This window comes from Exophiala aquamarina (genome assembly GCF_000709125.1).
Source record: "Exophiala aquamarina CBS 119918 chromosome Unknown aczIA-supercont1.4, whole genome shotgun sequence".
Classification (NCBI taxonomy): domain Eukaryota; kingdom Fungi; phylum Ascomycota; class Eurotiomycetes; order Chaetothyriales; family Herpotrichiellaceae; genus Exophiala; species Exophiala aquamarina.
In genome coordinates, this window is record NW_013550584.1 from 2431660 (window position 1) to 2450296 (window position 18637).

The 18637-nt window shown below is 51.5% G+C and overlaps 7 protein-coding genes across 7 annotated transcripts; 5 read left to right on the forward strand and 2 right to left on the reverse strand.

Moving 5' to 3' along the window:
• Positions 1-49: 49 nt before the first annotated feature.
• On the forward strand, positions 50-2273 carry A1O9_05972 (uncharacterized protein; the record flags this gene model as incomplete). Its single annotated transcript, XM_013405185.1, has 2 exons — positions 50-1306; positions 1362-2273. The coding sequence occupies 2 exons, from the start codon at positions 50-52 to the stop codon at positions 2271-2273; spliced, it is 2169 nt and encodes a 722-aa protein (XP_013260639.1).
• Positions 2274-3460: 1187 nt separating this feature from the next.
• Positions 3461-5068, forward strand: A1O9_05973 (uncharacterized protein; the record flags this gene model as incomplete). The annotated part of the gene is made up of 1 exon (XM_013405186.1): positions 3461-5068. The coding sequence occupies one exon, from the start codon at positions 3461-3463 to the stop codon at positions 5066-5068; it is 1608 nt and encodes a 535-aa protein (XP_013260640.1).
• A 490-nt stretch (positions 5069-5558) lies between these two features.
• Positions 5559-7001, forward strand: A1O9_05974 (uncharacterized protein; the record flags this gene model as incomplete). Its single annotated transcript, XM_013405187.1, has 1 exon — positions 5559-7001. The coding sequence occupies one exon, from the start codon at positions 5559-5561 to the stop codon at positions 6999-7001; it is 1443 nt and encodes a 480-aa protein (XP_013260641.1).
• A 713-nt stretch (positions 7002-7714) lies between these two features.
• A1O9_05975 (uncharacterized protein) lies at positions 7715-9758 on the reverse strand (the record flags this gene model as incomplete). Its single annotated transcript, XM_013405188.1, has 3 exons — positions 7715-9332; positions 9387-9538; positions 9678-9758. 3 exons carry the CDS (start codon positions 9756-9758, stop codon positions 7715-7717), a joined length of 1851 nt encoding a protein of 616 aa, XP_013260642.1.
• Positions 9759-11343: 1585 nt separating this feature from the next.
• A1O9_05976 (coproporphyrinogen III oxidase, aerobic) lies at positions 11344-12459 on the reverse strand (the record flags this gene model as incomplete). Its single annotated transcript, XM_013405189.1, has 1 exon — positions 11344-12459. One exon carries the CDS (start codon positions 12457-12459, stop codon positions 11344-11346), a length of 1116 nt encoding a protein of 371 aa, XP_013260643.1.
• Positions 12460-13780: 1321 nt separating this feature from the next.
• On the forward strand, positions 13781-14188 carry A1O9_05977 (autophagy-like protein 8; the record flags this gene model as incomplete). Its single annotated transcript, XM_013405190.1, has 2 exons — positions 13781-13870; positions 13934-14188. The coding sequence occupies 2 exons, from the start codon at positions 13781-13783 to the stop codon at positions 14186-14188; spliced, it is 345 nt and encodes a 114-aa protein (XP_013260644.1).
• Positions 14189-16319: 2131 nt separating this feature from the next.
• A1O9_05978 (uncharacterized protein) lies at positions 16320-17965 on the forward strand (the record flags this gene model as incomplete). Its single annotated transcript, XM_013405191.1, has 3 exons — positions 16320-16556; positions 16611-17114; positions 17165-17965. The coding sequence occupies 3 exons, from the start codon at positions 16320-16322 to the stop codon at positions 17963-17965; spliced, it is 1542 nt and encodes a 513-aa protein (XP_013260645.1).
• Positions 17966-18637: the final 672 nt, after the last annotated feature.

Sequence of the window (18637 nt, forward strand, 5' to 3'; positions counted from 1 at the left end):
CTGTCAAGAACGGCTCAGGACATCGATCTCAAAATTGGCTGAGTTCACAATGAGCATGCCATCACAAACATCAGGCTTCCTCACCATCGAGGCAAAGCCTTACCCATTCGCTTTCCCTCGTCAACACACCGCTTTACTGGTAATTGACATGCAACGTGACTTCATTTGTGCCGGTGGATTTGGAGAGATCCAAGGGGGGAACCTGGAGGCTGTTCAAGCCTCCATTGCACCAACAAAATCTTTACTTGAGGCATGTAGAAATGCCGGCTTACAGATCTTTCACACTAGAGAGGGTCAGGTCCCCTCACTCGCCGATTGCCCGTCGTCAAAGCTCATCAGACAGGCCGCTGCACCAGAAAATACCCAGCATCTCAAGGTCATCGGCGATAAAGGAGAGATGGGCCGTCTACTGGTCAGGGGCGAATACGGTCATGATATTGTTGATGAGCTACAACCACGAGCATCTGAAGTGGTCATCGATAAACCCGGCAAGGGTTCGTTCTGGAATACCGGTATTATGCATAAATTGAAAGCTCGCGGCATCACGCATTTGCTCGTTTCTGGAGTGACCACGGAATGCTGTTTTTCTACGACGATTCGGGAGGCCAACGACCGAGGCTTTGAGTGCTGTGGGATCGCCCAGAGTACTGCTGGATACAACCCAGCATTCAAAACCGCATCACTCGACATGATTTACTGGTCTCAGGGGTTGTTTGGTTTTGTGGCAGATCTTCAACCCGTCTTGGATGCGTTGGCCCCCTGGAAAAGGGAGAGCAATGGCGAAACTACGCCTCCGCAAACACCACCCATGTGGGATGGTGAGATCGGAATATCAGAGCTCCAGCAATCTTACAGAACCGGCCTTTCGCCAATTGAGCTCGTCAACACCTTGTACGACACAATTGAAAAATATGACAGAATCGACCCTGCAGTTTGGATCAAACGTGAATCTCGAGACTCGGTGCTGGATTCTGCCAGGAAGCTGCTTGAACAATATCCAGACAAGAACTCCTTGCCTCCACTTTTTGGTATCCCTTTCACAGTCAAAGACTCGATTGATGTTCAGGGAATCGAAACAACTACGGCATGTCCCCCATTGGCGTACGTTGCCAGTAAATCTGCCGTCGTCTTCCAAAAAGTGATATCTCAAGGCGCCCTTTATCTGGGTAAGGTCAATCTCGATCAATTGGCGACCGGCCTGAGTGGATGCAGGAGTCCGTATGGTGTTACACATTCCGTGTTCAGTGACAAGCATATTTCTGGGGGGAGCAGCAGTGGAAGTTGTGTAAGCGTTGGTGCAGGTTTGGTAAGAATCTTCTGTCACATCAACATGCACAAAATTTGGCTAATAAGTTTGTCAGGCGACGTTCTCTTTAGCAACCGACACAGCCGGGTCTGGCCGTGTGCCAGCTGGCTTCAATGGCGTCGTAGGCTACAAACCAACGAGGGGTCTGATTTCATTCGAAGGTGTAACACCTGCCTGCTTGTCACTCGACTGCATAGCGTTCACTGCGCGAACGGTGGCTGATGCTCGAACATTGTGGCAGGCGTGTGAAGCATTTGACGTCAATGACAGATATTCCAGAGATACATTCCCCCTTGAACGGCATGTCAATTCACTTGGTTCACAAAGGTGTGAGTTTCGGTTTGGAATCCCTCCTCCGGAGATTCTCGAGATATGCTCTCCAACGTTCAGAAAGCTCTTCAACGAGGCCGTGCAACAGCTTCAGCAGCTGGGTGGGATATTGACGCCCATTGATTGGACACCATTTCAACAAGCAGGCGATCTGCTGTACGCAGGCACTTTTGTGTCAGAGAGGCTTGCGAGCTTACCGGACGATTTCTTGGATAAGAACCGCCAACACTTGCATCCGGTGATTTTGGAACTATTCGAACAGGTTGTGGCACGACAGAGTACGGCAGTCCAATTGTTCCGTGATCTCCAGACCAAGGCTTTGTGCACCCGCAACGCGACCTCTCAATTCGCATCAGCGGATAAATTGGGCATCGATGTGCTGGTGGTACCGACCGCACCCGAACATCCAACCATTGAGGCTATGCTGGCAGACCCGATCCGGCTAAACAGCAAGATGGGGACATTTACACATTTCGGCAACGTATTGGATTTATGTGGGGTGGCCGTGCCAAGCGGCACGTACGTACCAGCCGACGAGGCTGCGCCGCAACTGCCGTTCAGCATAACCTTTCTCGGAGCTCGGTGCACTGACTCAGAGGTCTTGGAGATCGCCAGTAGATTTCAGCGTCGGCGATGACGCAGACAAGGGAGGGGACGATAATCGAAGTGGGTTCTTCGCATCACCACATCATCACGCACTGGAGCGTGAGCTGATCGCAACAGCAACGACTCGAGAGCGATAGAGGAGCATTGAATCGTTTGGCATTTTCAATTTGTATTCCTACGGGCTTGCGGGCTTTTATCGATTGGGAGCCGACTAGTTGATAAAAACACGCATTCGGTTGGTCATTTCTCCCACAATCCCACCGCGATAGCACGTGACTGAGCGCGGGGCCAATCAGACCCGCGTCTTCTTATCTTTCACCAAGAGAAGCTAACAACTGCTCCAGCCAATTCCTGTAAATTCTTACTCAATCAATTGCTGCTCTCAACCGGGTTCAGGCCCTACTTTTCCTAACGGGGTTTCATCTCCATCAAACACTGCATCGGCCCAGATCTGCCATTTGCAACCTTATTACCATTTGCCCAGATAAGTCCTTAAGATTGATCGTGGCATTCAAAACCTCCTACCAGGCCGCGAGAGCTTATCCAAACGCCTGGTCCTGCACGATTGCCCCAACGCCGAAGAAAAGCAAAACAACGAAAACAGATCCGACCTGCACTGATAATGCTGGGTCCTCTATCGCCAATAAAGGGTACCTCTTGTTGACACCCCGTAAGAAACAATGCTCTCGACCATGCCGCGTCTTCTCCAAGCCGATCCTACTCAAGACGGCCTTCCAGGTAGTAGGACAGGCAGTCTAGGCGACGTGGCCATGCCTATCTCAAACCCCCTTGTACGACACGATCGGCCTTGTGACTCGTGCCGTCGTCGCAAGACCCGTTGCCAAATCGATCCAGACACCTCCACATGTGTGATGTGCCAATTCCACAAGCAGGCATGTACTTTCATCGAAGATGCAGCTCCCAGGCGACGAAGGCCTGCAAACCCAATTGCTTCTTCAGATGCCACTACGGGGTCGGCTACTTCCTTAGCTCGGCAAAGACGATCGTGAGGCTTTCCACCCACACCCCTCAACCATTTCCCTATCATGAAGCTAAGGTAGATAACAGAGACTCCGAGGGCAATGGCCACGCCCCACGACCGCAATCTACGGATACTGAGCCTATTCGTACTGGCCCCGTCATTGATGATTATGCCAACTTGCAGGGTGAATCTTTGTTGAAGAAGACCCTCGGGTACGTTGTAGTTTGATTCCCGTCATGCCTTTCCTAACCCTTCCCGGGCGGCTGACCATGGCCAGTTTGCAAAATCATCGCTATGCAAAATATATAGGCCCTACCGATGAGCACGACTTTGCCCTGCTCGACCTTCGACTCTATGATGACATCAAAGGAGAGAGTCCTGCCGACCAAGGTTCATTCCGGAAAGTCGGCCCCAACGAGTTCTTCCACCAGTATGCCGATGCCGACTCGCCTAATCATTTCAGAGAGGTTGAGGAGCTCGACAACATCGAACGGATAGTTGCTCCTCACGGCGAAGCTCTAATCAGACTCTATTTCAGGATCGTCCATCCAAGTTTTCCCATCTTACACAAGAAGGTCTACCTCGAAAAGTATAGTAGAACGCACAGGGAATTCTCGCCTCCATTGCTGGCTGCGGTTTACATCCTGGCATTGAACTGGTGGTCGTACAGCGCCGAACTCGCAAAGCTCACCAAACCCGACGTCGCCGAACTGGAAGACATTGCCTACCGGACATTACAAGATGTATCCCATCGAGCAAAGTTGTCCACAGTGCAGGCCGGGCTTTTACTGTTGCAACGTCCAAATAGCAATCAGGCGTGGCAGTTGACGGCCCAACTGGTGGCGATTGGTCAAGATCTTGGGTTACACCTTGACTGCTCCAACTGGCGAGTTCCTGCCTGGGAACGCGGACTACGCAAACGATTAGCTTGGGCACTGTTCATGCAAGATACCTGGTCAGCTCTGATATATGGCCGCCCTCCTCATATCGCAGCCGCCAATTGGGCTGTGCAGCCTGTCATCAGTAGCGATTTCCCGGAAAGTGCAGCCGACGAAGATGAGGAAGACGGTAGTGCGGAGGTCGAGAAGGGACGGACCTTGTTCAGCGCCATGATAACTCTTACCAAAATGCTTTCTGACGTTCTGGATGCACTATACTCGCTACGGGCAGAGATGGAGGTGAAGAATTCGTACGACTCGACCAAGATGATACTGGAGAAAGCCAAACCGATCCAACTGAAGCTACGATCGTGGTACTCCGAAATGCCCGAAGCCCTACGCATGGATAACACGCGAGTTGGAAAACTCAGCTCAGTCGGATACCTGCATCTAGCATACTTTGCCACCGAGATCACGCTACACCGACGAGTCCTGCGCTCCCTGTCCCACAACACCGACCCTTACATGATTCAGATCTGCCGCTCAGCAGCAAAAGCCCGCCTGATCAGCGCGATGGACTTCTTCAACCGCCTGAAGCCCGAACACCTACAATCATTCTGGTATTTCGCATCGAAATTCAATTTCGCCCTCATAGGTACCTTCGCCGGCCTCTGTTTCGTGACCTCAGTCAGCCAGGAGGAAGCCGAGTTCTACCAGCGCCGGCTCCAGGAATACCGCTGGACGTTGCGGGTCTCGAACAAGAGTGCAGAGTTCCTGGAGATCGCCAGCGGCATTCTCGAGTCTGCGGTTGGCTCACTTCTGAAGGCTGCGGACACGATCGACAGCAGGAGGTTGAGCTTTCCCATGCTTGCGCAGGCGCATCACTCCGAGGAAGATGACACGACCATGGAAACCCTCTTCACGGGTGCGAACGATGATTATTACGATACTCATATGTATCCTTGATTGCACTGGATACAATCGGCAGGCAAGAGTGAAAATGTTGAATAGCGGGGGGGCACATTACATCATCTTGTGTTCACCTGCGCATCGTGGTTCCTAGATCCCTTTCAGGTTGGTCGCACTGCATGGCGCCGCCGCCGGCTCGCTTCGGAGGCGCAGGGGTGAACGGCATTCTCCCCCGAAGCTCTGTAGCTTAGGCAGGGACGCGGCCCTAAGCAGGCCACGGAATTGGCCCCTCGGAAATGTACCCGCTCACAAACTCTCCTCATCGCACCTGCCACCCACTATTGGCTGCGGTCAAATCCGATTCACGCTACACAAACGCTGCAAACACTTCTCGATGAACAAGAAACGGTCAATGACGTGCGGTTTTGTGCAAGACCATGCACGCCCTTTGACTCATTAACGCATAGCATTGTTTATTAAAGGCTTTGGAAACCCCCTGGAGAGGGAACAGCTTGGGCAAAGCCAAAAGTTGCCGGGCCGTCCAACAATGGCAACCACGACCGAGGTTGAATTCCACACATTTCTGCGTTCAACCGGTACCGCAAACTCATGGCATTCAATAGTTAGCCATGATGATCAGGCAGATACCTCACGCTCGTTTGTCGATTTGACCTCGCCGCCACTAGACGAATCGGCGCCGCCGCGAAATGTCACCACCGCGGCACCTGAAGGTGGTTACGGCTGGGCAGTCATCACCAGCTGTGCAATCATGACATTTTGGTTCAATGGCCTTCTGGGGTCGTGGGGTGTTCTCCAGGTAGCGCTCTTACAGTCAAAACTCGTGACCACCTCAACGTCAACAGCGTCCTTCATCGCGGGACTGGCTCTAGCATGTATCGTGGCATTTAGTCTGTTCGGGGTCACCATGGCTCGGCTGGTGGGCGCACGTACAACCGCGCTTGTGGGCGTAATCTTCATCGCCATCGGAGAATTCAGCTCGAGTTTCACGACGACGAATCTCGGTGGCATGTTCGGTTGCGCTGGCGCGATAGTCGGACTCGGGGCTTGTCTCTGCTATTCGGTTTCTAACATTCTCCCAACCCATTATTTCGTGGCCAGGATTGGCCTCGCTTCCGGCATTGTCAAGCTCGGAGGCGGGATAGGTGCTGCAATCCTCTCCATTGCGATCGATGCTATGATCAACGGCGTTGGGATAGAGTGGACCCTGCGCATACTGGGTCTATGTATCCTCGCCACGGGAATTCCAGCTGCCTGCGTTATCCGTGAGCGGGTCCCCATCAGGCAAGCTCCATTTCTCGACTTGTCGATGTTTCGACACCTGTCATTCACGGCCATATTTCTCGCCGGCGCAATTGGAGTTTTCTGCATGTTCGTGCCGCCGTACTGTCTCCCACTGGTGGCACAATCTGTAGGCTTGAGTTCCACCACCGGTGCATGGTTGGTCGCAGGCTTCAACGCGTGCACTGCGATCGGCCGCTTCATGTCTGGCTGGCTCAGTGACTACACGGGACCTGTGAACATGTTCCTGCTGGCCATGGTTCTCAATGCGGTCAGCATGCTTGCTATTTGGCCTGTTTCCAACTCATTTGCGCCGCTGCTGGTCTTTGCCCTGCTCAATGGACTCGCAAATGGTGCGTTCTTCACTCTCTACCCTGTAGTCGTGGCGAGTACTGCGACAGCTATCGGCCGTGGTGACGTCACCGGTCAGGCGGTAGCGATGGGGATGGGCTCCACGGGCTGGACCGGTGGCTACCTCATGGGTGTGCCTATTGCCGGGTACCTACTTGAAGCCTCAGGCGTGGGCAAAGCTGTCGGTTCAGATCCTGGTGCCCATCAACCGACATATGGCACATCTATTGCTCCCTATCGCCCAGCTATCTTTTATGCTGGGGGCGTAGCTCTTGCCTCCGCGGGATTTGTCCTGGTCGCAAGGCTGAAGTTGGCTCAGGGTGGAAAGAAAAAAGTCTGAGTCTTTATTTGTTTTGTTGGGGACTCGGAGCCGGAGTACGTGGCTCTTGCACTTAACAGCGAATGTATCCGTGCAGGGGCGTTTGTATCCTTCTCCACAGATATTCATATAACGTTCCCCCCACATCCCTCACTCTTCATGCTCCAGGTGCTTTCCCTCTTTCATCGTTCCCCATCTATGGTCTCCACTCATCGACTCAGGGTGCATCGAGCACTCACGTACATATACACTTGCCCTGGACCGAGACATGGGAGGGCTTCGTTACAGCAAGCGTTGGCAGTCTTGTCCTCGGAGTAGGTGCAGCTTGCTGACCCGGAGAAGACGGGTATATCAGGAAAAACCAGTTCTAGATAACCCCTCCGTTCCTGCTCACCATCGCCAGTCCTATTCTGACATGGATGCAGATCTAACACGAGGAAGGAATAAGCAGGCGTCGGACTTTCGGGGGTAATTGAAGGTACATTTAGTATTGGATATTTGAAAACGATGAAAAAAGAAACTTGTAGGCTGCGTTTGTAGATTGAACACACCCGAGTTAGTCAAACGTCTACAGGGTGTTCTCAACCTGTCAAAGCAAAGATCGGTCTCAGGGCGGCCTTGCTTCGCAAGAAAACCCCTTTCGTGGTCATGGTGCATGCTCTCGCTTTCCGCTCAGAAAAACGACCATCATCTCCTCAAAAAGACTCTTTATCTATCTCGGCCGCTGTGGCCGCTCAAACCTCGTCTCTCTTGTGGACTAGATTCTCGTCGACCTTGCCGGGACCGAGACTGGTAGTGTCTCTGTCTCTGAACGAGAAGCCTCGATATCCGCGTTTGTGGTGTTTGTCGCCGTGAGCATGTCCCTTCATGAAGTCGACCATTCTCTTGGCAAGATCACGCTTCTTCAGGCCATCATCGACGGGAACGGCTGGGTTGGCTGCTTGCCATGCCTTGTAAGCGTCGCAGGTTCCAGAGACGGAATCTGGAATCTGGATCTTGTGCACTTCGTCTGGTCGTTCGAGGAGCAAGATACTCATGCCGGCGGACAAGTGCCAGGCAATGTGACAATGGAATGGCCAGACGCCTGGGTTGTCCTGGGTGTATTGGATAACCTGGTAGTTTGTCGCGATGGCTGGATTGGTAGAGTCTGCGCCGGCCCACGACATGTGAACATCGCGACGTTGTGGGTTGGAAGGGTTGACGATGGTTCCGTCCCATGTGCCCTGACCCTCAGCTAGGACCTGGAAGTCATGTCCGTGGATGTGCATTGGATGTGGCGCTGGGAGGGTGTTGATGACGATCAATCTCACCGTCTCATTTGTCCCAGTTAAGTAGACGTTTCGCTCGGGGGGAAGATCGACCCCTGCAACCGCATCGAATAGAGCAGGGGAATCCAAATCACCTTGGAAAGAGATGCCGTTGAACGACCAGCGGAAAATTCCTTGTGAGTCCGGTGCGCCACCAATGGTGAGGGTGATTGTCGTATCTGGCTCTGCGGCCGGGATAGCATATTGCGGAATTGTCTGCGAGAGGGCATCATTGCCACAAATGGGATTGGGAGTCCCTTGCTGCCCCTGGCTTGTAGGAGGCACAGATGGATCCGCTCCCTTGTAGTAGATGATTCCTCGGCCGTCGGGACCATTTGTGTCTCCGCAGGGGCTGTTAAAGGCACGTAGCCAAAATGAGCCTGATCCTGCATTGGCGGTGAAGATCACATCCGTTCGCTGTCCGACGCCGATTGTTACGAAGTCGGTTTGATATGGCTGTACTGGGACAAAGTCGTTTGCAATGACTGTGAAAGTGTGGCCATCAAGTGAGATAGTTTCAAACGCAGTTGCTCCGGTATTGACAAAACGAGCACGGTAGGTCTTGCCTGGCTCAACCTCCCACGACGCATATGGGTTTACTGTGCATGCGGCACCACTTGTAACATTGGCACAGGGATATTGGCCCTTTCCTCCGACAAGATTCGAATCGGAAAGTGGTCGGAAAGGCGGCCCGTTAGTTGGCTGAAGAACGAGGTCAACGATATGCTCATAGGTATCGTGATACCAGTCTGAGACTAATATTGGTCCAAGATCCTCATCATAGTTGACATCATTGGGCCCATGAATCACAATCGGGCCAACTGCTCCTGCAGAGTATTGAGCGGAATAATGGGTATGATACCAAGAGCTTCCGTGCTCGTCCGCACGAAATTTATAGGTGAAGTTGCCGCCTGGAACAATGGGACATTGCGATATACTGGATACACCGTCGTAATATTGAGTCCCAGGCTGGTTCACGCCATGCCAATGCATAAGAGTTAGGTCGTCTGGCCCATGGATCTCGTTGTGAACATTTACTTCAATCCTGAAGCAGCATTCTTAGTTTGCGAAGTCAAGCATTTCGATGGAGAGAACCTACCAGTCACCCCAATTTGCCTCGATCAAAGGACCAGGATATTGACCATTGACAACGATCATGGACTGTTGAACACCATCCGGTGCCAGTGTTGCACGGGACACGGTAAAATCATAGTGCCTGGTGACACCTGGATTTGGTATCAGCTTGATGAGCTATACGAGAGAATCACCACTAACCAGTATCAGGATAATCGCTTGGATGAGTTTGTGAGGCCGTCTTATCACCCCATGGACAGTCACCACCCTTTTGACAATTAGACAATGTTCATCAGCAGACCGACCAGCAACCCACATCAAGCCATTTACCAAGACCGGCTAAGGCGCCCTGGGCGAATGCCGCGCCCAGCAGGGTCGTGATCAACCTCTGCCTCATGTTTCAGCGTGTGAAGAGTGTAATGAAATAGTCAAGGAAAAGTGCGAGACTTCTCGAAGCTTGGGTGACTTCAGGGGCTTGGGGAGCATTATATGTGCCATGGCCCATAGTGAGCCAAAAAAAAACGTAATGCTGACATGTGTCAAGCACCGAGGCTTGAATCTCCGCTATTTTCATACATGGGCTTTGTCAGAGATACGATAATGGAAGAGCCAAACTGCCCGGCCTACAGAGAGTCACATTGAGAGGGCGGAGGTGAGTTGTGCGGCCGATGAGCCGTGAAAAGCAGATGGAATAAGGGATCGAGTATTTTCGGCCACAGCTTCAAGTACGGGGCCAATGATCACAGCCGCAGAAAGTAACCATTAAGTCTGGTGAGTCCCCTGTTGACCTGTGATGTCGAACCAAAGTACCTTGGTACCATCGCGTGCAGCAGCAGCGGGCCCAGGCGCCTCACCGGGCTCGGACAAAAGTGCATTCATAGTGGGAAGCCTTGCAATGGCCACAAAAAGATATGCGATGCCTAGTTGGACTAATACGTTCCAGGCATCTTCCCCCCCATTAGCTTTGATCGAAGGCGGTAAGACATTGGAAGGCTTACTCCTTCTGATGGGCTTCGGGATGGTGATTGGATTTGGTTCAAGCACTGCCAGCGGAACTCACAGGGCATGCCGCTGTCAGACACGTCCTGATTTGCGTAAAGACTGGGCGACAGGGCAAGTTCAAGCACAACCTTCGAAGCGGCTGAGGTCTCCTTCACCGACGTATTCTCCTAGAGCCTGCTGGAGATCATGGGCTCAACTGATGTCGCGTGCTTTTTAGAGAGCTGAGAAAGACAATGTTGCAATCAACTACAAGACGCTCACTTCATGCTAGTGGCTTGTTCTGCGGTGACCGACTCCGCGTCAAGCCCATCTTTGAAAGATGGATCATTTGAAATGGATGGGGCGCGTCCACAGATAGCGCAGGACGTGGGATTCTAAGAGGTCGATTTAACGCCCGGCACTCATTGAAGGGCTCGTGGGGTAAAGGAAAGCTTAGTTGCGGAAGCCTGGGAGCCTCTCGCGTCAGCCTCCGCCTAAAATACCCCCGTGAGCTGACACGAGGGACCCGATCGGTTCGTCTCACAACCACCATGGTTCCACGGAGACCGTTAAAATCGATATCGGTAAATGTCGCAAGACACTTCTGTAGCTCTAATCTAGATTTGGTTCCCTCTGCAAAAAGATGCGAAAACCGGCTAACAACCTCATCGCTCGATCTCGTGAAGGCACGGCTGAGTGCACGCACAAAGCATTTGTAATTGATATCATTATGGATGGTGTACATGATCATACACTACCACGTACGCACCGGTCATATGGCGGTCTTTGTTTTAAAAGCCGAATACGAGACCAAACTTTTCGCAGGTCGAGTCTCACTGCATCTGGAGCTGCGCACAGTGAGTCGTGCAACTGGAAACAGCACTTCTGGATGCGTTTCACCTCATCATGGACATGGTCGCGACCTTGGATGTTGGAGTTCGAAGAGTTCATTGAATTCACGGACTCGATCTGGAATTAGTGGCGTCAAGCAGTAAGAACTTTTAGACCCATTCTTTGGGGGTTTTGAGCACCTTCATCATTTCCTTTTCCTTTTCCACATCAGGGTCGGCATCACCCTCGGCGTCCTCTGCGACACCGGTACCGCATACGGGGTGCATATACTCCCATCGAGCGGTGAGTGGTAAACTCATCAGGATGCTTTCTACCCTGGCGCTGGGTGTCCGGAGGCCAAAACTAGTTCCTCGATCCTCGATTAAATTGAATTCGACATACCTGCCCCGACGGATCTGTTGCCACTCTTTGTGCTTGGGTAAATACGGCATGTCTTTCCTCTTCTTGACGATGGGGAGATATGAAGGAAGAAATGACTCCAGTCCGCTCACAACGAATTGAAAGAGATCCTCCTGGGGGTTTTTGGAGTTTGGCTGTGCTGAAGTATCAAGATCATCGAAGAAGATGCCGCCGATCCCTCGACATTCCTTTCTATGTGGGATGTAGAAATACTTATCACACCATTGCTTGAAACGGGGATAGTATTCTTTGTCATGTTTGTCGCAGGCCGCCTTGAGCGTCTTATGGAAATGTTGAGCGTCTTCCTCGAATAAGTAACAAGGCGTTAGATCTGTTCCCCCACCAAACCACCAGTTTTGAGTCGCAGAGCCCGTAGCGTTGACTGGATCCCTCGGATCGGACGTTTCGAAGTACCGATAATTGAGGTGGACGGTGGGTGCCATGGGATTATGGGGGTGGAGCACCAGGGAAATGCCCGCCGCGAAGAAGTTGAGTTTTTCCACGTCCGATCCAACAAGTGACTTGTGGTCTGCTCGCATTTTTTCGATAGCTGACCGTGGTAGCTCACCATATACAATGCTCGTGTTGACACCTGCTTTCTCAAAGACATTCGAGTTCTGAAGGACACAGGACACGCCGCCACCTCCATGCGGCCGTGTCCATTCGTCTCGACGGAATTTATTGCCATCAATGTTCTCTAGAGCAAAGACGATGCGGTTTTGATGCTCGAGAATCAGAGCCTCCATCCTCAATCGCATGGGCGACTTTCGTGTGATATTGGACTTGCTTTTGGTAAATTGATCGACTTCGGCCAAGGACACCGCCTGAACGGGTGCGTCGTTTGACACAATACTGCCATTGCTCATATTGTAGATACAGGTGCCAACGGAGAGGGTTCCGCCAAACAGGTAGAGGTATGGACGTGATCTTGACTGTTGGCTGCGGGGGAGAGGACTGAACGTTGAAGCTCTACAAGATGTAGAAGAGAAGAACGAGCGTGATGGAAGCGAGCGAGATCGACTATATACGTTTGACTTGGAGGTGGATGTACGGATAACTCGTCGTGAGCTTGTTGCTGATGCTTGGAAGGACATGGCACAAAAGAGACGGGTTCTCCCCCGCCTGAGGAAAATGAATGTGAATTTATATGAGCAGTGGTATTACTAGTCAGGATTACCCTAGTTGTAACCTAATGAGATATCTGCAGCCATGGTGGTGTTGACACAGTACATTGCAAATTCGATAAAAAAGACTGGTGAGCAGAGCATCGAGCTGCAGCAGTTGGATTTTGGATGCGGCGTCGGATATTTAATGTTCCCCACTAGCACGCGACGGCTCACACCACACGAGTGACGCAACACGTGCCAGCACAACTACCACGGTGCAGAGAACAGACCATCATTGCAGCTTCTTTAATTCACCAATTGAGCTCGGCATTGTCGATTCGCGCAACAACTAGGCTTGGTTTGTAGAATGCAATGCCGAGTGGGGGTCAATTAGATGTTGACTCGGTATGACAATGACTGCACCGCTTCTGAGTCAAACAAAGCCGCCAGAGAAAATACCAAACTCCAAGATGGTGAGATAGGCTGCTGTGATTGTTCCTGAACTGGATGACGTGAGTCATTGTCTGGGTATTTATAACACGCACAACCATGGATGGAGGCCTCGTGCCCGTTATCATTACTGCCACTGCAATCCAGTCCAGGTGGTTGTAAACCTCGGTGCTGGCAGTAGGAACTAGGAAGAGATATCGAGTGGCTTGACCTGCCTCACTGACCTGGTCCCGTGACACTATATTCTCCCAGCGGTGACGAAAGATCTTGCCGCCTTTGACTCTGCGAGTCACGGGTTCAGCTTTGTAAATAGGCACCCAGCAGGCCGAACGCGGGGCACGTCACAACGTTCTTCCTGCCCCGAGACTGCGACGCCTGGCACTACTTTTTCCGAGCACTTGCACTCTGGGTGCCATCCCTGCTGCGCCGCCTCCCTCTGGACCTCGTACATACTGCCCTGCCTGCCCTGCCTGTTGCGTTGCGAACCTCATCTCCCACTCACCGACCAACCAGCCATCCTATTCATCATTCATCCACCCAACGCACCTGGATAGATCTGCGATAACCAACTGCGCCCGACAAATTCCATCAGATCCCTCTCTCCATTTCATTTGCATCAAACATAGCCATCATGCGTTCCAAATTCAAGGACGAACACCCCTTCGAGAAGCGCAAGGCAGAAGCCGAACGCATTCGCCAGAAGTATGCCGACCGCATTCCTGTAAGGATTCCTCCCCGCCCCGTTTCCTCCCAAGGTCTTCGCAAGTACTGACTGTCTTAACAGGTCATCTGCGAGAAGGTAGAGAAGTCTGATATTGCTACCATCGATAAGAAGAAGTACCTCGTCCCCGCAGATCTCACCGTCGGCCAATTCGTCTATGTTATTCGCAAGCGTATCAAGCTTAGCCCCGAAAAGGCAATCTTCATCTTCGTTGATGAAGTCCTCCCTCCCACCGCTGCCCTCATGAGCAGCATTTATGACGAGCACAAGGACGAAGATGGTTTCCTCTACATCACGTACGTTCCTCTCCACCGCTAGCCGCCACGTGAATCACATGCTGACAAATGAATAGATACTCTGGAGAGAACACATTCGGTGGCAACTAAACCTCTCACACTACGGTGCCACTCATGCCGTGGCACCATTTGCTGCTATACGGTCCCACGACTTCGTCACGTACTTATTTGAACGATCGGAATGATTCTCTTTTGCTGAACCGGTGTTTGGATTGCAATCTTTCCATTCTTGAAGAGGTTCCGAACATACAAGCTGCAAGGCAGGGAGGGAGAGAGGGAATGATGGAAAGAGAGATGCCGAGGTGGAGTTGCATGAACCAACACGCTCCCAAGGGAGGAGGTTTTGAGGCCCTGATAAATGTTGTATTCGTGCCTAGCCACTGAACAATTCAAATATCCTTTCCTCCTCAAACCTTCGGACTTCTCGTCCTTTCAACCACGCTATTTTGAGCTGGAGTGCAACTTGGCGAACCGCTATTATTTTCGTATCTATGCCTGCCCAGAGATCAAGACGTTGGAAACGCAATCGTGACGCGCGCCAATGTCAGACAGGTCAGTTTTTCCCTACCCTAGTGTCTGTCTCCTCGAGTCCTCATAGATCCGTTGCAGCACTCTTCCCGGCGCCCAAGTCGAGAGCTGCCCCAAGGCATCTTGGGCCTTGGCTTGTCCAACCAAGCTATCACGAATCGGCCCTGAAGTTTGCGTCATCCAAATTGGAGCTCCAATCATCACACCTGGGGTGGAAGCCCGCCGAGATATCCAAACGAAAATCAGGTAGATTTGGGGCTAAAGGGGCTGTGGCCTGTTGACCCAAAGTCCCCTGTCCTGTTGTGACTTAAATCATACAATCGAGTGCCCAAGGAACGCGTTCCCCCACCACATTGAGCTTCTACAATTAAGACACGTGGTCAGTACGCGATCTAAACAGGTCAGCTTCCCCAGATGCTAATTAAGTGAACCGAATTGGCTCAAAAAGCATATCTGGAGTTTTAGCGTCGAGGAGATGAGACTTTTAGGCTTTAATTACCAGGGCCCCTTGCCATAGACGAGCTCCATCAATTGTTCGCCTGGGCAAACAGAGCCAAGTCTCAGCCCCAGGAACATCTTGTCTGTCCACTCCGCCGGTTGAACCCATCAGTGCCATCAGTGTCCACTAGGGGATCCTAGCCTAACTGGTTGGATTGTGGACAAACAGTGTTTGTACCGAGTTTGGAGCACTTTGAGAAATCACGAATTAACATCGCGTGTTGAGCATCAAAGAAAAGAGGGCAAGAAGGTGGTTTAATTGACCTTTGGGAAGGTGTGTTTGAGGGAGACCTTTGCCCTCAGACTCAACATGTCATCGTCGGCAGGTCTTGAACCCCGTACGACTCCGAATATAGCCTGTTCAGCACATCATGACGACCTGGACAGGCTTTCAAACCGACAATGTCCTATTGAAACTTGTCCCCACAGGGCGAATGTTCGCGGATAAGCCCATTCCGGAGAACGCGTATGTTTATCCAGGCGCTAGTAAAAAACATGAACAAACGTTTCACAGGATTAACCTTGCTTAAGAATGAAGCATGAGGTGATTGACTTTCGAGTGTCTTTATTACACCCTTTCAGCTTTGAGTAACACTCACCACGGTTGGCGCAAGGATGGTGGTCTTTTCCACTTTCAAAGCCCAAACAAACAGCATTCAGCCTCCAGGCCGAGCACGTTTGCAACCTGTCCCCGAAATGCGCGAGCGGAATACGCCATACATGCCACACATTTCTGTGGGTGTCCTTCCGGATCTGCTTGAGGCAGCCATAGGACAGGGGTGACCAGTTGGACTTTGGTTCAAATCGCACGGGTGGACCATTAGTGACTTGGAACCAAGATGCAGATCTTGTCATCGCACTCAGCAGAACTGTGATACGCCTGCATCTCCACTAGGTGCGGGTCTTTCATGCGCGAGCCTTGAGTTTTACGGTCGTGTATCAAAGGATAGCACCTACTCGTAGGAAAGCGAAAGCTATTGGGAACCACTTCTGGGCATGGCTGGTCCGAGACTCAGAAATATATCCATACCCTCTATTTAAAGGCCTCACTCCCCCTTCCTCGTGTTGAGCACCATTATCGTCTGACATCGGTCTTCGTCACCAAGCCCCTTCAAGCACCAATCAAAATGTGTCGAATCGAATCTCTCGCTCTTTCAGTGAGTATCCAGTCACAGCTCTTGAGCAAAGCCTGGCACGACAATGAGGTACACGGTCTATCATCGTGGGCTAGCAAGAACCGAACAACAGCTCCAAAATTAAACCTCGCTGGGGAACAAGCACGAAATCAACTCATCGCCAGTCTAAGACAACTGGAACAGCTCGTCCTCGGTCCCAAGGATGCTATGCAGAGTTTGTATTACCGGGTGAGCCTTCCCATCTCTTATTGACAGTGTGGTTGTCTCTAACGTGGTCATCAGAGCGCAGAAGCCGGTGTTGTTCAGGCGCTATGCCAACTGGAAGTGCCCCGGTCCATACCATTAGAAGGTTCAATATCTTATGCCGATCTATCTGCCAAAGTTGGAGTGTCGCAGGACCGTCTCAAGCATTTGATCCGCAATGCAGCAGTTTGCTCCAATTATTTGAGAGAAACCGCGAATGGTGAGGTGGCTCACAGTCCAAATTCGTCCATCTGGCAACTTGATCCCATGATGGCAAACGGCATGGAGGTCATGCTGAATCATCTGCCTTCTTCCTCATTCCATCTCGGTGAAGTCTGCACCCGAGATCCTAACGACGAGCAAGAGAGAGTCGATGGGTTCAGTCTCGCACGAGGTGCTCCACTCTTCGAGTATCTCGAGTCAAATCCTGACCAAGGTCGACGCTTTGCGGCCCACATGCGCGCCCAGGCAGCACAATCTGGTGATGAAGCTATTCAAGAATGCTATGATTGGGACTCCATGAAGGGCAAGACTCTGATCGATGTGAGTGCATGGTCTCGACAGCCAACGAGGGTCTACTAATTGTGTGCCAGTGTGGAGGCTCATTCGGCTCGGTCGCCACAGCTATCGTCCGCAAATCACCTGGAGTTCGATGCATTGTCCAGGACCTCCCCAAGGTTGTCAGCTCTGCAATTGCTGTCGCATCCAAGGATCCCAGCTTTCCCCATGATTCTATCACGTTCCAGGCACACTCATTCTTGGAACCCCAACCAGTGATTGCGGACCTCTATTTATTCCGCATGGTCTTCCATAATTGGTGTGACCAAGGCGCCCGTCGCATCATTAAGGCTCTGCTACCGGTTCTCCGACCTGGTGCTCGTGTCATTGCCATCGAGTATGTTATGCCAAAGATCGGGACTGCACCCATCTACGCTGAAGTTGCAACCCGACGATTGGACAACGTTATGTACAGTCTAATGAAGGGTAAGGTCCGAGAACTGGATGAGTTCCAAGATCTTTTCCACAGCGTCGTACCCAATCTCAAATTCAAGAGTTTCCGACAAGGCGAGTTGAAAGCAACCCACGATCCCAAGTGTCATTCAGTGTTGGAATGGGTTTACGACCCTGAACGTACTGTCGAAGCCCCGAGTGTCGAAGCTTCGTCTTCCCCTGTCCGTGATGTGCACGCAACTCTACCAGCAGCTAAGATGTCCACCCCAGTACTCGGCATTGATAGTGAGACTTGCACTCCAGCACTCAGCGTCGACAGCCAAGATTGCTCCCCAGTAAGCACCGAAGAACCTGCACTTCTCGACGTCAGACCTGACCAGAAGTATGCAGTGGCCGCCGTGGAAGAACTTTGCACCAGTCTCCCCGTAGAAGAATTCAAGTGAGCAGATGCTCTGACCAGTATCAACATTTATGACCGGAAAGAAGTGAATTATCAGCTCAAGGCGTTTTGGTGGTTTGGAGAACAATGATTCAAAGTACAACTTGAAGAAACAAATGACTACGAGTAGGTACTTCTGTAGTCTTAGTCAATTTGCCAGTGGGTTTTTCTTTCTGGGCGGACATTCCGGCTTGGAAGATAACAATGAATAGTGATGTGATATCTACAACTAGAAATTGAACGGATGGGGCAAGTGTACCTCTCGTATGAGAACTCGTCCATAGTACTTAGGCCAACACATACATTTGCAATACTACTAGGTAAAGAAACAGAATGAGGCTTAGAGGCTACAAATATCTAGGAACCCTGACAACGTGATAACTAGTCTCGGCCCGTGGCCCTTGAACCCTTTCCAAAGTGGCGACTGTCTAAATAGGGTAGCTCGCTGGCCATCATAATCCTCATCGGCTGGAAGCGAACATCACAACCAAGTCTGGTATCGACTCCGTTCTCTTTCCCCAACGAAGTTCAATTCCAGCACGAAGCTTTCCCGGCGCAAGCTAACGGCCCAATTGAAGACTGCCAGCCGACTACCAAGTCGGGCCAAGCCCCTGCATTGGGAGACCGTGCAGGGTTGACATGGCAGATCGTGTGTTACTCAGCAGGCATTCGATTC